Source organism: Corvus kubaryi, unplaced genomic scaffold (genome assembly GCF_017639235.1).
Source record: "Corvus kubaryi isolate FWS band 111438036 unplaced genomic scaffold, C.kubaryi_AGA036_p1.0 split1-131, whole genome shotgun sequence".
Taxonomy (NCBI): domain Eukaryota; kingdom Metazoa; phylum Chordata; class Aves; order Passeriformes; family Corvidae; genus Corvus; species Corvus kubaryi.
This window is the reverse complement of record NW_024582073.1, coordinates 27,039,042-27,055,478: the sequence shown is the minus strand read 5'-3', so window position 1 is coordinate 27,055,478 and position 16,437 is coordinate 27,039,042. Positions and strand designations below refer to the sequence as shown.

General features: G+C 42.5%; 1 protein-coding gene across 1 annotated transcript in view; it reads right to left on the bottom strand.

Moving 5' to 3' along the window:
* Nucleotides 1-318: 318 nt before the first annotated feature.
* Nucleotides 319-16,437, bottom strand: part of SUCLG1 (succinate-CoA ligase GDP/ADP-forming subunit alpha) — a 16,740-nt gene continuing 621 nt past the window's right edge. Inside the window, exons 2-9 of the mRNA XM_042053368.1 lie at nt 7,974-8,077; nt 7,011-7,127; nt 6,289-6,501; nt 6,143-6,200; nt 3,769-3,852; nt 3,012-3,163; nt 2,313-2,501; nt 319-1,370 (exon numbers count right to left, since the gene is read on the bottom strand). Coding sequence (XP_041909302.1) covers nt 1,344-1,370; nt 2,313-2,501; nt 3,012-3,163; nt 3,769-3,852; nt 6,143-6,200; nt 6,289-6,501; nt 7,011-7,127; nt 7,974-8,077 — 944 coding nt within the window. The 3' untranslated portion in view covers nt 319-1,343. The remainder of the gene's footprint in view (nt 1,371-2,312; nt 2,502-3,011; nt 3,164-3,768; nt 3,853-6,142; nt 6,201-6,288; nt 6,502-7,010; nt 7,128-7,973; nt 8,078-16,437) is intronic.

The window sequence follows — 16,437 nt, the reverse complement described above, 5'->3', positions numbered from 1 at the left end:
ATCTGTTGTCACAGGCTTTATCAAATGATTCACTGCTCAATCCTGCTTTCAGCTGTCCAGTGACAAGGTGTCAGGTTCATTTCAGTAAATCATTCCAAGGCCTGGAACACCTGGCTGATGCCAGACCATACATCAGGTGCATTAATACACCTTCAGTGTGCAGAGATGTGACCTGTCCCTTATGCACTTCATCAGGGCTTAGCTCTAGGAGCTGCAAATGTCAGTACCGACACACCTGCTTGCCTCAGGAAGAGAAATTCCACAGGGATTTATTTGATGAGGACATTAAGAACAGTTTTAAATAAATAACGACACGAGTTTTCGTAACAGCACCTTTATGGAACACAAGGTTAGCTTTAAACAAGTGCCAGGTTACATGAACTTTCAGTCCTCTATATAAAGCAATTTGGGGTTTAGTCCATCCTGATAAAACTTGCAACATTTATAGGCACAATACTTGGGCTATATCCACAGTAAAAAAAAGGGGGTTTCCATTACAGTGCTGGGAGTGGTTAACAAGAAAGTTATCTTATTATGTTCTTTTCCAGAGAATAATTCTCCTCCACTATGTCCCATTGTTACTTGGATTTCAGAACACAAGCAGTGCAACGCTAGTTAAGATAAAGTGGAAATTAAGGTAATATAAGCTAAAGACCAAATCATCTTCATAGCTACAGACAATTTTGAATATATAGTTTGCATGTGAAATTATATTAATTTTTATCAATAACAGTTCCATCTCTATACACAACAAACAGAATTCCTTGCCAGTAGAGGACTGCACTGTGCATGGCTCAACAGCCTTGAAGAGAAAGTCTGGACCACAGGCATATCCAGCTACGTGGATCAACACCAATCCCTTCAGATCCAGCAGCTTTGGTTTAATGGACGGAAACTTTGGCCTGTTGTTCAAAGGTACTGGCCAGCAACGAACGAGCAGGACCGGACTTCTTAAAAATAAAGCAAAGTGTGGTATGTGCATAAAGTCAATGCCTTGATCCTTAAAAGCAGCTCTACAAGCAACTTTACCTGAAAAGGGGGCAGTGCTTAAGTTACAAAAGATTTTGTTTATGATGACCGAAGAAACGCCTCTGCTTCAGGAATTCAAAAGATGGGTCAGATTTAGTAGTAGATTTATTAATTTGCTGTGATTTACAACGGGGTGACAACGTCTGAAACAAGGAGACATCAAAACAGGTTTAGCCAGGAGGTTTATGGCTTCCGAGTCAAATTCATTGACCAATGTCAAGTCATTGGGGCAACTGAAGATTAGCAGACAAAAGGTAAGCGGAGGCCGGGTGCTGCACTGGTGTTTTGGAGACAGTATTCCAACGTGTCTTCTCTCACAGCAATTTCCTTTTCTCAAACTCCTGCAAAGAGCACACAGACGTTACCAGTGGGGAAAACAGAAAATGTTTCTATTACTCTTCTATTTCAAATTACTTCGTATTTATCTTTGGAAATCTGATGTTAAGAATTAGAAATTGGTATTAAAAATTAAAATATAAAATGTGTGAAGTGTGCAAGCTAGGGGAAAGGAAAATAAGCATTCTCCCACCTCACATTACCAAGCCAGCTCTGGAAAGCCAGATTGCAGTCACTGCCAGACTGCAGTGCTGTCAGGGAACCATTTGCTCCCAGACACAACATAATGGGCTTGAAAAACATCAATTCTGCATCAGAACTGCAGTAGAATCCTTACAGTAAACAACTCAAGCCAAGGGAGCAACAAAATAAAGATTTTCATCTCAGTAAAGAAAAAGCACAATAGAAGAAGGGAAGAATCCCACAGCAACCTGTGGAGATGCCGTACTATACAGTCACCATAGGAAACAAAAAATACCTAACAGAGCTGAATTATGCATCTCCTCTAGCTATGAAGCAATCCCTTTTTTTGGATATGAATTAAGTAAAATGCAAATAATCCCATTCCACACGTCAGTTTTTCAGCTGTATATATTCAACCATAACTCTGAATTATATGCCAAGGCTCTCCTTCCTCAAATACCCTACTTAGAAATAATGTTCTCATATTTTAAATTAATTCAGGCTCTTTGCATCCAGAAAACAATTTCAACAAGTTGCTACGCTTGAAAGCAGAATGTAATCTCTTCTCTATTTTGTTACATTTACTTTTCTATAAAACAGTATTAATGCATGCACATATCTTTTATGTACTAATTTCAGCTTGTCCAGCCAAGAGAGTTCTTATGTTTAAGCAAGAGAGTATCTGGGTAAGAGAAGTACTCCCAACTCATATTCCCTCAGAAGTGGCTTCTTGCTCTGGATGAGCCAATGCCTGAGGAACCAACCTTGTAGATGGTGCTGCCCAGCTGAGCAGGGGACATGCTGACCACAACCCCTGCACTCTGAAGGGCTGCAATCTTCTCCTTGGCTCCCCCCTTCCCCCCAGCAATGATGGCTCCAGCGTGGCCCATCCGCCGGCCCGGAGGAGCCGTCAGGCCGGCTATGAAGGACACCACTGGCTTGGCGTTGGGGCCCTGGGAAGAGAGAAACGTGTTATGTGGAGGAGGGTGAGAGGAAAAGCAGTTCCAGGTGGCAGATTGTTCATTTTGTATTTTTATTTAAATATCAACTCACCAGGCAAAGTTATTAAACAGCTCAGACAGCTCAAAGGAGTGTGGAATACTTCCTCTCCCAATAATCATCATAAACCAGAAGCAAACAGAAATTTTAAATCTCTCTACAGACCCATGCATACTACAAAAAAAAAAAAGTCACTACAAATATTGTTACAGGAATGAAATTTTTAAGTTGACACTGCTCTCTAGTTCACAGAACCATAGAATATTGTTGGAAAGACCTCTAAGATCATTGAGTCCAACCTCGACACCACTCTTAATTTCAACTCTTTTTCTTTAAAAAACCCATGACTGTTTGGGGTTTTTGTAAATAGTGATTAGAGACTGAACTGAGCTTTCAGTCTTGATGCAGCAACAAAAGCCAGCTAACTATGAAGGTGTCTGGAAGCAAAGTGTTTTAAGACTTACGGAATTATTTTCTTTCAAAAATGCTGCCGCATCTTCTTCAGCATTTCCTCCAATCTCTCCAATCAATATGATCCCCTCAGTATGAGGATCCTTCAGGAAGACATCGAGGCAGTCAATAAAATTAGTTCCATTGAAGGGATCACCTCCAATCCCTGAAAAAAAATTAAAACCACAAATAAAGAGTAACTCAAGATAAAGACACTGCATTTACAATGGAAGTTTAAAAGTAAATTTCAGCATGAGGAGTATTCCCAAAGCCTCATAAGACAGGAAGCTCTGAAGGCTCTACCCAAGTCATAGTGTGTCAAATTCCTGCTCCAAGTACCTCGCCCACAATTTACAGAAAGCTTTGATATCTGAATGTTCACCTTTCAAACCATAAACAAAATGTTACGAACACAGCAGGACCAAGACCCCAGCTCTAGAATTGTGCTGTCAGGAAATTTAATTTGCTTAACACACCCAACTAAATACCTAAGAATGCCCTAATCCTTTATAATACTAAACTTACTGGGACAATCTGTTTCCGAATTGACATCGTATTTGCTGGCAGTTCTCTGTTCAAAGCTGGTTTTAAGGCTTTTATTAACCTTATGTGGAAATGGTAACAGAGAAGGGCTATACTCTTCACAGCACATAGGGATCCCATTTCTCAACACAACTGCCATTCAGCAAATTCTACACTTGCAAAAAGGAATTATTTTGGATTTATGCTTGTAAAGAAAAAGCACATTAGTCTGTTTCTGATGGAACCTACCAATGCAAAAAGACTGCCCCAACCCAACTTGTGTTGTCTGATGAACAGCTTCGTATGTCAGCGTTCCAGATCTTGACACAATACCTTGAGGAAAGAAAAGAAGATAAACTTACCACTAACACAGCACATAACTAGAGGCAGCTGTTCTTCCACTAATGAAAATCACCTCAACAAACAACATGAGATTCCAGGTTTTCCAGCTGTCCTTGCCAAAACACTCTGTAAGATTCTTTCTGTACTATTTCTTGGTTGTCACCTTTTGACACTTAACTGCCAATGGACTAAAGCTGCCCAGGAACTCAGTATTTTTGTCATGCTAAAGCCTTACCAGGAAAGAAAACTGAAAAGCAAATAGAACATACTTCTTATCTTGTATGTGAGTAGCTGATGCACTGAACTTGAAACAGAGTTGCAGCTCAACAGTTAACCAAAGACTTCTGTATTAATCACATCCCCAGTATGGCCAGGCACACGAGAGATCTTCCAGAACAGAAAAATGCTGCACAAATGCAAGTTATCACTATTAAGGTATTTGTTGCTGCTCTACAGAACACATCTGGCATTTACATTACAATATCACAAGAGACCACAATCCCAGTTCTAAATTCAGGATGGAAGGTAGCACAGAGCTTAGAGCAGGGGCAAAATATTTGCATGGCTTTTTGCTCATTTTTTCAAGTCAAGACTTCTGTTAACACTACAAAAGGAAAAGTTTTGAGGAGAAACAGGCATTATCTTCCATCTACTTCAAGCCATCTAACAATGAATATAGTGCATACATTGCATGAACAGAGGAGAAAATAACACCACCAGACTAACAACCTTAGTTTTATCAACTATTTATACTGCTGGCCAGCTCAGATGTGTTCTAGCACAAGTTTTCTTCTTGCTATGCTTGAAAAAGCCTTCCTGTTTACCATTAAGATCAGATTGCCTCAGAGAAGCTACAGATGAAAGTCCAAAGACTGTGGCTATTTTTATACCTTGCATCACAGTATATTGAGATGATTCTTGGACTCCTCACAGTAATGGAAGGCTGGAGAGGACATCACCAAAGGTCACAGTGTTAGATGAAACTGGGAGGGTAGCAAAGCTACATTTTTATTCCTTGATCCTTGGATCACCATTGAAAACATTTCCAGCAACGGCAGAGCTACCGGATTCAAGATTTTAAATATTCTTTTGCACTCGGTGTGCCTTGCACTCAGATTCTAGTAACTTGTGACTGCAACACATTTCTTGTATATATTTGGAAAATCAGAACAGAACTTTGATTCAGAAGGGAGCTCAGGGCAACACTGGTTGATGTTACCTTTTACAGTCATAGAGTAATGTCTCAGTGGTTTTTATAAAGGCATAATTGCAGCCATGTGATTTTTCAATTCCAAGTTTACAGGTACTTGTGAAAGCTGGAGGCTGAACATGAGTGTTAACACATCTCCCAGCATTCCCAAGGTGCAGTCTGTTCTCAGGTCAGAAGTGGTTACATAGCAGAGATGGCTCCTCATGCTAGAAAAACTGTACTGAGTCCCTGTAGTTCAACAGCATTGAACAGGCTTTCCCACAACAAACACACTTTCCATCCAAAAAAATGGTAGTGCTGCAAAGGGTACTACTGTGCTCAAGTGAAACTGGTTGCCTTGCAGACAGGCAACAGCAGCATGTGCTGTCTGCAACAGGATTTCTGAAGCTCTACTTAAGTACAAATGCATATTTTGGACGAATTTTCTCTAAAGCTCCTGAACTGCATTATTTCTATAGTTTACAACAAGGAGCTGACAGAAGTCAGGACAAGAGACTTGCATGTAACAGGGTGTGTAACTCTTTACACACAGGGGGTGTGACTGACATTGATTATGAACAAGTCACTGCCTTCCTGCCCTTAACCACACTGCCTGAGAAATGGGTATATTTGTCACTTCCACTTGGGATAGTTTCATAGTTGTCTAAATTAGCATGTTATAAACTTGCCTGTAGTCTCTCCTCTCTGCTGTAATGCTGAGATCACTGTAAGTGTAGGATCCCAGTCCTAAGCAGCCAAGCAGTTGGAAGGAATAGTGTTGGAGAGCTTAGTGCTCTCAAATCCCAAGAAAAATGGGAGTTTTCCTCAGGACTCTCCTTTAAGGATACCACGTCAATGAAACTCCCAACTGCTTTGCCTCTACCACCAGTACCCTGTGCCCACTATGGAAGACTTCCTGATTTTGGCCTTCAGGATTGATAATGCCAAAATTCATGTACAAACTGAGGACAGACAAGCTGTCCCACAGTGCTATCAACTCTATTCAGGGCAGGACGTGCCTTGCCTCATGAGGAAGAACACTAGAGCACCAAAACTGTGTTTTAGATGACGCATAAATATGCAAAAACTCACCAATTCTTCCCTTCTTGTGAATGTGACCAGGCATGATACCAATTTTACATTCTCCAGGCTAAGGAAAGAGTGGGAGAAGTCAGATGGAACATTCAAACCACCACTAGGAACAGTTCAGCCTTGGATCAAAGCCAAAGGTCACTTACATTGATGACTCCGGGGCAGTTGGGGCCCACCAGCCGGGTCTTGCTCTGCCGCAGCAGCCTGTGTTTGACCCGCACCATGTCCTGCTGGGGGATACCCTCAGTGATGCACACCACCAGGGGCATCTCTGCATCGATGGCCTCGTTGATAGCAGCAGCAGCAAAGGGGGGAGGGACGTAGATGACAGTGGCTGAAGCACCCGTTTGTTCTTTGGCCTGCAACAGACACAACAAAAAACGCACCGTGTGTTTAGTGGGGCTGAAGAGAACGTTTGACAAGAAGCCACTTAAAATACATCCACTCTCAGGCATGAATTAAGGATATGTATTAATTTACTACTACCTAAGCAAGTCTTCAATTCCCTGAAGATGGGACACAACCAGGGAACTGAGAACTGACCATTGTCTGGAAAGGCTCTGCCCCATGATCACCATCATAAATACTCTTACATAACAGTTTGCTAAAAATTCATCATGCACACTAGAATCAATCAGAAACTAGCTGCCTTCATAAAGCAAGTGTACCCAGACTCTGTGACCTTCACAGTGGAAGCCAAACTTGTGCCTGACCACCGTGAATGCTCCCTCTTTTACAAAGCCTCTATTTCACTCTTTGCCCAGTGACATCCACAGCTCAAATATTTGTCTCTCCAGTGTGAGCAATGAAATAAGGAGCCCTTCAGCAGCTTTAAACTCTGTGCCCTCCAGTCACTGCTGCAAATTACCTCCTTCACAGAATTAAACACAGGCAGACCTAGATGAGTTTTTCCCCCTTTCCCTGGAGAAATTCCTCCAACTAGATTGGTGCCATAGTCCAATGCCTGCTGGCTGTGAAAGGTGCCCTAGGAGAGAGAAAATACGTAAAGTTAGAAAGCATGTAATAGCAAATAAAATTAACCAAAAAGTTTGATGTTATCTGCAACTCTGAAGGCAATTTATGTCACTGAAATTTACAATAAGAAGGGAAGTTTTCACTACACATATATAATCAGATATTTTGAAGAGTGCATCCACATGTTTTAAATGCATTTGGAATATGCTAATATGCTCTGTTTTGGTTTTTTTTAATCAGAGCACTGTGGTTGCATGCTAAAGGATATTTTGTTGTGTGCTGCTAATACACCTGCAGACACAGCAGACACAGTTTCTTTTCCACATCAAGTCTGGCAGATGACAAACACTACAGTGAAATAGAAGAAATTAGCATGCTCATCCATGACTAGCTGGTGGTTTTACAAAAGCAGCCTTCTCTGCCTCCAAATATGTAAAACTGAATCTGAGAAAATTATTAAATATCCTGAAATAAAAACAGAAATTTAATTCTCAGACATTGATATTGAAATGCATTTGTGAAAAGAAGCACTTCTAAAATGGTCAGGTTTTTGCAGTTTTTTTGCAAATAGCCTTTCACAAAGAAACCCTTTCAGCTGTATACAAGATGAAAAACAAAAATGAAAAGCACAATAACAGAGATGACTCAAAACCAACTTTCAAGCTTGTGCACAAGTATGTGGGCCAAAGAATGTAAACTACACTGCTGAAGGGACCTTCCTGATGGTGAAAGAAGTCCAGCTTCCTATCAACACAGACAAAGGCAGTATATAATCCATTTTATGTATTATTATGTTTTTTGGGCAGTTAGCTTTCTGAACTGAAAGGGTGATAGAAGAAATTATTTACAAACATACCTGTTTGCCTGTAAAACCCTGACAGATAACCTTTGTGTTTTTGTTAACATACAGGTTTTTCCTGGATGCTGTGTAGGAGCAGTGTCGGACTCCATTCTGTTGAACTGGAGAGAGAAGAGAAGAGAGCAGAAACCATTAATCCCCTCCTTTGGTAGACTTGAGTCAAAAAATGTCCTACCAAGTAAGTGCATATCAGTGCTTATATCAAGAAATCATGAGCAGCTCATGTTTTCAAAAGCAGCCCTGAAGCCTCATTCAGTGCCTGTCATTCTAAGACATTAAACACCTGTAGCTCACCCTATTACAGTGATTACTCAGTTTACTAGAAATTAGGGGAGGTTTCTCACATTGAGTACTTGATACAAGGATTCCTCCCAACAAAGACAGAAACAACTTCTTAAGCACTGCTTTCATTTGCAAATGAACACGTTTTTATCTTCTCAGAAATTCTGCAAAGTGACAAAGCAGAACTAAAATCCCAATATCCAAAGGCTGTTACATCACTGGTACTATGTCATACCTCCTGTGAACAGAGCACAGTCCAGACCAGACAACGAGAGATACTGAGGAGCTTGAGGGTCCCTCAGCCCAAGAAAAACCTAATGTCAAGTAAGACAGACAGCAAGAGATCTTTTTCCAAAAGATTCATAGCTATGGCATCACTGCTGGACACACATTTGGGCTCATGAGGAAACCCAGCTCTCCAGATACTCCACTAGAGTGATTTTCAATTTAGTTCTCACAACTCTGATGCTGAAAGGAGAAAACAACACAACATAATTGTAGAAAAAGAGCACAGTGAGTGCTGGCAACAAAAAGCCAAGGAGAATGACTGCATCTGCGCTGAAAGGAATGCTGACAGCAAATGCACAGAATGTTACCACAGAAGAAAGCCTGAGAGGAGGAAGAGGGAGAAGGCTTCTGGCATAAATAGGGTGCACACCTACATTTATTGCCATATGGTTTTTTAAACACCAGAGTTTTGAGGGGATCAGAACCGATTTACTCCCTGCACGTGTTTGACATAAAAACCTTAATTTATACATAGAGTGACCCTGGGAAGGCACAACCCTAATACAGAATCCCCAACATATACACCAATATGTTACTACACACCCCTTTAGCTCTTTTAGAACTTTAGCAGCTAAGACTTAAGGAGGGAAACAGTGAAGCTGAAATCAAAATAACAGATCCTGAATCATGGTCCCCAGACTGTTCCATATACATACTTGGGCATGTCTGAACAAGAAAAGAAGAATTTTTTCTTTTTCTCTTTTTAGGAAGAAGCTAAAGCTTTTAAGGAGAAAGAAGGAAAGAAATATTTTTAGCATAATGCACAGAATTTAAGATGCATTATTAAATTCTTATAATAACACAATTTCTTAGGGTTAGTAAGAGAGTGCAAAAAATCCATGTACATACAGATCCACGTACTACACATTTCCATCACAGGGCTACACGGTTCTCTTTTGCCAACTAAAGTTTAGTGATACACTGCTTTTATGCTTCAGTTGTACTCAAAGGAGTGAACAGAAAAACCAAACCACGCCAGAAGCAGCCTACACACATCAGTGCTATTGCTAAATCTAAAGTCCTTACTCTGTTCTTAGAAAGTGCTGGCAAACCCAGGATTTAACTCCAGCCACCTTCTGCTGTTCTCTAAGGAGCTGCAGCAAATCCTCAGCTTCACACAGACACGAAGTAAAACTCCATAGAGAAAGGTACAGACTAGGATGAAGCGAACTTGTAAGGAAAGCAGCCAAAGTGCACTTTGGCTCAGTGACCTGCAGGGTTTTAACCTAAATCACAACAAATACAGTTGCAGAACTCATCACACCAGGAAATACAAAGCAGTAACAGAGAAAATCCATGTGAAATCCTTAGAAAAAGCCATACAAAAGCCAATTGTATCCTGGGCTGTATCCAAAGCAGGGTGGGCAGGTTGAGGAAGGGGATTCTGCCCCTCTGCCCTGCTGAGGTGAGATCCCACCTGCAGAGCTGTGTCCAGCTCTGGGTCCCAGCACAGGAAGGACCTGGAGCTGCTGGAGTGAGTCCAGAGGAGGACACAAAGTTGATGAGAAGGATGGAATACCTCTGCTATGAGGAAAGGCTGAGAGAATTGGCATTGTTCAGCCTAGAAAAGAGAAGGCTTTGGGGTGACATAATTCCCTTCAGTACCTGAAGGGAACTTAGAGGAAAGATGGGGCAAAACTATTGACGTGGGGATGTAGTGACAGGACAAGGGGGAATGGCTTCAAAGTGAAAGAGAGCACATTTGAATTAGATACTAGGAAAAAACCTTTACTGTGAGGGTGATGAGGCCCTGGCACAGGCTGCCCAGAGAAGCTGTGGCTGCCCTGTCCCTCGAAGTGTTCAAGCCCAGGCTGGACGGGGCTTGGAGCAACCTGGTCTAGTGGAAGGTGTCCCTGCCCATGCCCATGCCAGACTACGTGGGTGGAATGAGATGATCTTTAAGGTCACCTTCCAACCCAACCCAAACCATTTTATGAAAATATGCCTAAGATGAGATTTAATGAACGGGGCTACCAGGCTGGCTGTGGGAGGGGAATGACGAGCCACAGCTACAGAACACAGCACAGAATGTTCTTTCTGTTCCTCTTGTCTGAGAACTTGGCCTTCCTAGGCAGGGCTACAAGGCCCTGCACCTGCATCAACTGCAAGGCACATCTGGTGAAGAGCAGCCTGCTTCCAGCAAAGGAGAGGCAAAACAAGTACAGGAACAGCTGGAATGCTGGTTAGGAGAGCAGGGAATCGATATACCTGAGCCCAGCCACTCAAGCAATCCCTCACAGTCAGGAGATGTGCCTGGGTGAAACCCAACCCTGAGCACAGCAGAGTATGATCCCCCTTGGGAAGGAGTTGTTACAGTCCTTACCACCAGCAATGCCTTGGGGAGAACACTCCAGGCTTCCAGGAGTATGGGAATGACTATCTGAAAATGGGCCTGCAAAGGGAAAGAACAAACAGGCAACACCAAACTGATTCAGATCTAAGTTTTACAGAGTTTGTGCCAAACCACTGACAAATCCACCTGCAAAGTAAGAGAGAGATGCTTGCTAGCCACATATCTGTCACTCTGCAATTTCAGTACTTTGAAAAAATTTTTTTAAAAAACCACAGAATGGATCAAGTTGGAAGGGATCACAGTGGGTCATCTGATCCAACCTCACTACTCAAGCAGGGTCATCCTCCAGCACATTGCACAGGACTGTGTCCAGATGGTTCCTGAATGTCTCCAGTGAGGGAGACTCCACAGTCTCTTTGTTGTGAACAAAGTGACAAATAGCCACATTTCTCTACACCTTACAGCAATTCTCCACTCCCACTTCAACTGTTCATTCCAGATCTACTTTCAGGTATTTGTAACATTGCACAAAAGTGTTTTTGAAAGCTTGTCAATTCTCCATTTTCAGGAGACTGTATAAATATATTTTTCAAGGATAAAAAGCTCTTGAGCATTTTCTAAATTATCAAAAAAAAAAAATTTAGGCACTGATACCTAAAAGGCAGCTTAGAATTTAAGCTTTGTATGGATTTACCCTTGAAAACCATATGTGCTTCTTACATTATTGTATGGCCCTACTTCAGAGAAAATACAGCTGGTTCAAAAAGCCTGGCTATAGATTTGAGCCATTTGCTGTCTCCAGAGACAGGCAGCTTAGCATGGGCAAATGTCTGGAGAACAATACATTTTTGAAGTGATTTATGGAAAAAAAAAAATCCTAAAAATCACCTTGCAGTCTCTGGGCTGGATGAGTCTGAGTTTCAGGGGTTTTTAAAGTGGCTCAATACAGTTCTGTACTTCTGTTCCTGGCCCCACCTGCTGCAGGAACGTTTGCCCCAGTTACCAGCAGGGGCATGGGTCAGGATGAGGTTCTGCTCCACGTGGCACAAACAGCAAGTCCTGGGTGCAAGCAGCTGGCAATTTAGTTAGGACAGATACAAGATGAGAAGGAAACAGGTGGAAAGTGGAAATGGCATGCCCAAGTTCACAGCAGGTATGAGTCAGAAATAGAAGCAAAGTCTCAGCTTCCACCCAGGACATGCTTTACAACTTCCAAACCCGTTCAGATAATCGATTTTACTAGAACAAATTTGGGTGCTTGGGTGTAAATGAATGCTGCTTCATGAAGACTGGAGGAAAAAAAAAATTTTAAAAAAAATTTGCTCTTCAGCTGTGAACCAGCAAAAAGCCAAACCCATTGGTGATGCTATTTTAATGCTCACATCTAAATTACAGGCCAAGTTACAAAAGTGAAGGCTCCAGATGAAGTCCTAGAGCATAAGGACAAGTCTTATCAAATCCAACTCTTCCCAAAAGCACAGGGGAAGAGTCAAGTCGGAGTTCTAAGGTAACATTACCATGTCCAACAGAGGCCTGTAATAGACCTTTAGGAAAGTGTATTAAAAATAAAATAAGAGACTGGACAGTCTTTCCCAGGCAGACAATTCATTTCTGCCCCACCCCTGTTCAGTTTTGGCTTAAAAATAAAGTTATACAAATAACAGGATGTATTTGTTTTGGTTTTCCAGTACTTCAACTGCTGTATAGCTGAAAAGTGACATGTAATGGGGCAAGAGCCTACTTTGGTCCATCGTTCAGGACAACCAAGCAGTTATGAAAAGTGCTCAAGTACCCAATCCCTGCTGTTTCAGGGGAGATTTGAAAAGCAAGATCTAAATTTAGCCATGGGGTAAAAGCTTGTATATGGAACGCCAGCTGTTTCACAGTCAAGAAACCTTATTAGAAACTAAGGGACAGAGTTACTCCAACACCACACTACTGGTGGTTACTCTGGCATTTCCAGGCAACAAGGCCCCAGCCAAGAGTAGAGCTCACTCCAGTACAAATAACTGGAAAATCCACCACATTTACCTCTTAGGAACAAAACTCACAATCTGTAGGCTCAAGCAGGACTTACAGCTCACCTGTGTATTACAGCTAACAAGCCTTTCTAGAAAAGTACTCTATTATTTATCACGGAGTCCAAGCAGGAATTTACATGTTAAGAAGAAAACTGATCCATTTACAAGGTATGTTAAAGCACATATGGAATTTAAATACTGTTTACACTGAGCTTTCAAGCACTCCTTGAGCAGCAACACCTCACTGGCACAAATCTCATTTAAAACAATGCAACTCAAGCTACATTTCATAGAATCATAGAATGGTTTGGGTTGGAAGGGACCTTTAAAGGTCATCTAGACCAAGCCCTTCCTTATTTGGGTTGTGCAAACCAGGTGACAGCACAGATACTAAAGGCTGAATCTCTTCTTCATCCCAACTATAACAAAGCTCAAAACTTGTTATTTTCAGGACTTATTGTAAGATTTCCTATGGACACAAATCCAATCAAAGTGTCTCCTTCTTACCCATATTTACCCCAAACCAAAATAAAGGACATTTGGAAGCTGAGGTAGCATCTGAGGCTGCTCATAAAACAAGCCCAGTATAAAAGCAAGGTGAAACAACAGATTCCTCTCCACAAGGACCTGAGCTGACACCTACATTGCCAGAAGACTGAAATTCTTCCTCTACTGCTCCTTGAAATAGCCACAGAACTTGGAGATGAAGGAAGATCCTCCTTTTATTTTATATAACCTATGTAAGGAAAGAAGAAAGCCTTAGAAATCATAGGAGCTCCAACATAAGTGGGGAAAACGGAGGCCACTGCAGGGGAAACTCAGGGAAGGACCAAGGTACAAGGAGTGCTACTTAAAATGCTGTGTCTTTTTTTCCACACATACATCCCAACCCCACCCCCATTTGTCTTCCATCAGTTATGGACCTTCAGCTTGCTCCTGAGAATTCCTTTCAGTATTTTCTACATGTTTAATTTACATTTTTATGACCATCTCCTTTCTCCTTCCTCTGCCAACAAATGCAAGGCCTGCGGAGGACACAACAGGAACAGTTCTGGGGAGCTCCTGATAGCACAGAGGAGCATAAACCCATCCCCAGAATTCACCCCTGAAGTTACCAGTTACACTAGCAGACAATGCTCCTTATTGACAAAGAGGTCTTCATGCTGTTGAGGGATTGCTCAAAACACCTTACTCATTTGTTTAAGAGGATTATGCACTCCAAGGATTCCTGTTTAGCAGCCCCCAGGCTCTCTTCTCTCACCCTTCCCTTGCCAAATTCCCGACCTGTGACCATGAAATAGGGGTTAAGGAATCAAGTATATGAATCAAGCTGCAAAGGGCAGATGCAGTGCCTACACTACACCCATCTCATTAAAACCAATCTAGGACTAGTAGGAAATGACATTCAGAAAATTTTCAGTCCTTTCAACACATCTTTTTTCCCTAATCAAAAAGTGTCTCCTCAGCATAAATCATCTCTTTCTTGTAAGCAAACAAGCTGCTTTCCCCTAGGTATCCTCCACCAAGAATGTGAGCAGGTAAAGGTTTGTGAACTTCCCTCCCTCCACACTGTTGACATAAAAACAATTAAGGAATTCTTCAGTTTGGATTGTTATTTCTGCAGCAATCCTTTGCCAGGGTTACTCACATAATTACTGTAATCTTTTAATCTAAGAGCTCTCCAAAGCCTTCTAACACACCCAGGACACGGAATCCCTAATCCTGACTCTCCAATCAGTTTAGACACCTACAAAAACTCTTCAAGGCGGGGTATGGACAAGCACAGGTCTCTCCCGACTCTGTCCACACACCAGCAGTGCTCTGAGCTGACCTCTGAGCAGCACTTACCATTCATTGACATATTTCATACTCCATTTCCACAGCTTCCTGATCTCAACCTTAGGGACAACACACCCTGCATGTCTCCTTCAGCAATGCACCAACAAAAACAGAGTTTGCATCTCTTTCGCAACAGAACACACCGGAAACTCATGATTTCAAATCACTGAGAGAAGCAGATGTTAATTGGTAGTGAAAATGTATGTACAAAGTCCGAATTTAAGGTTTCAGCAGTCTTTAAGGGGTAAAAGAGTATCAAACCAAAGACTTCCAGTGAAGGACTAATTCATCTTGCAGGAGTTTCTGTAAAAGATTTAATGAACAGCTGTAAAAAGACACATCTTGATCCACTTAGATCTTTTCCTCCCCTCTACCACTCAAAATTTTAAGAACTGTACCCTAAATCTCTTGCTGCTATTTGTAAAGGGAACAATGTAGAGTTTTAACACGTAAAACTGCACCCAAGAGTAGCTTTGCTGGGAGTATAAATTAAACTAAATTGGAAGGTGCTACATTCTCATCTGTTCCCCTCCATCAGAACCAATTCTCATTTGGCCCAGGGGAGCCAATTCAAAAAGCTGAAGTGGCAGAAATTAACAGCATAAATAGTTTTCTGGTCCTGCTCATGGAGAACAAGAGGCAGGAACAGATACCCACCTGGACAGCAGGTGTGCCACAGGAACTACTCAGACCGGCCTCTGGTTGTGAGATCATGTTACCAGACCTGCAAGTCACCATCCCACTGAGACAAAACCACTTCGTGTGCAGTGAAATGAGGTAGGTTTAAGTTTGTTCATTCATTTTCAGCCGCAAGAACCAAATTCATGCACAAACTCCTCTGTTTAGATTCCAAGAAACTGCTCTTGTGCCTGGCATAGCCACACTGATCTCACACAACCACAGAATCGTTTGGGTTGGGAAGGACATTATAGACCTTCCTGTTCCAAGCCCCTGCCATGGGCAGGGACACCTTCTGCTAGACCAGGTTGCTCCAAGCCTGGAACATCAACCTGGCCTTAAGCACTTCCAGAGACTGGGCAGCCACAGCTTCTCTGGGAAACCTGTTCCAGTTTCCTCACGGTAAAGAATTTCTTCTTAATATCCAGTCTAAACTTACACTCTTTCACTTCGAAGCCACTACCCTTCTACTATCTACAAGTCTCCTCTTCAAGAGGATGGAGCACTAACTGCACCAAAAAAAACCACAATGGAACGAAAAAAAAAAAAAAAGGGGGGGGGGGGCGGCCGCCAAAGCACTTTATTTTTTATTGTGATGTTCAAAACAACACATATTAAATGCTTCGAGCTGAAGTACTAGTCTCGGACCGCTTGTATTGTCCTCAAAGGGAGGCCTGTAACCTTATTCTTGGTAACAAAAAGAACTTTACCACGCTGTGCTGAAACCACAGGATAACTCAGGGGCCTCCAGAGGCCTCCAGCTCTCGCAGTGACCAGCCCCAACTCTAGGGGCCCATTCCGGCCCTTGCCCTTTGGAGTCTTTCCGGGGCTATAGCGCCGAGAACAACCTTTCCATGTCCCCACACCTGCGGTCGCCCACCCTCCACGGGAGAACTTCCCATTACGTTTACAAACACCTCCCTGGGAGCCAGGCGTGCCCCTGCCCCGAGCGGGGCGATCCCGGCCGCTCCGAACGCCCAGCGAGGGCCCGGAGCAGCGCCGGGAGCAGCGCGGGGACCCCCGGGCACACCCCGTGTCCCGCCCCGGTGCCCGCGGGCCG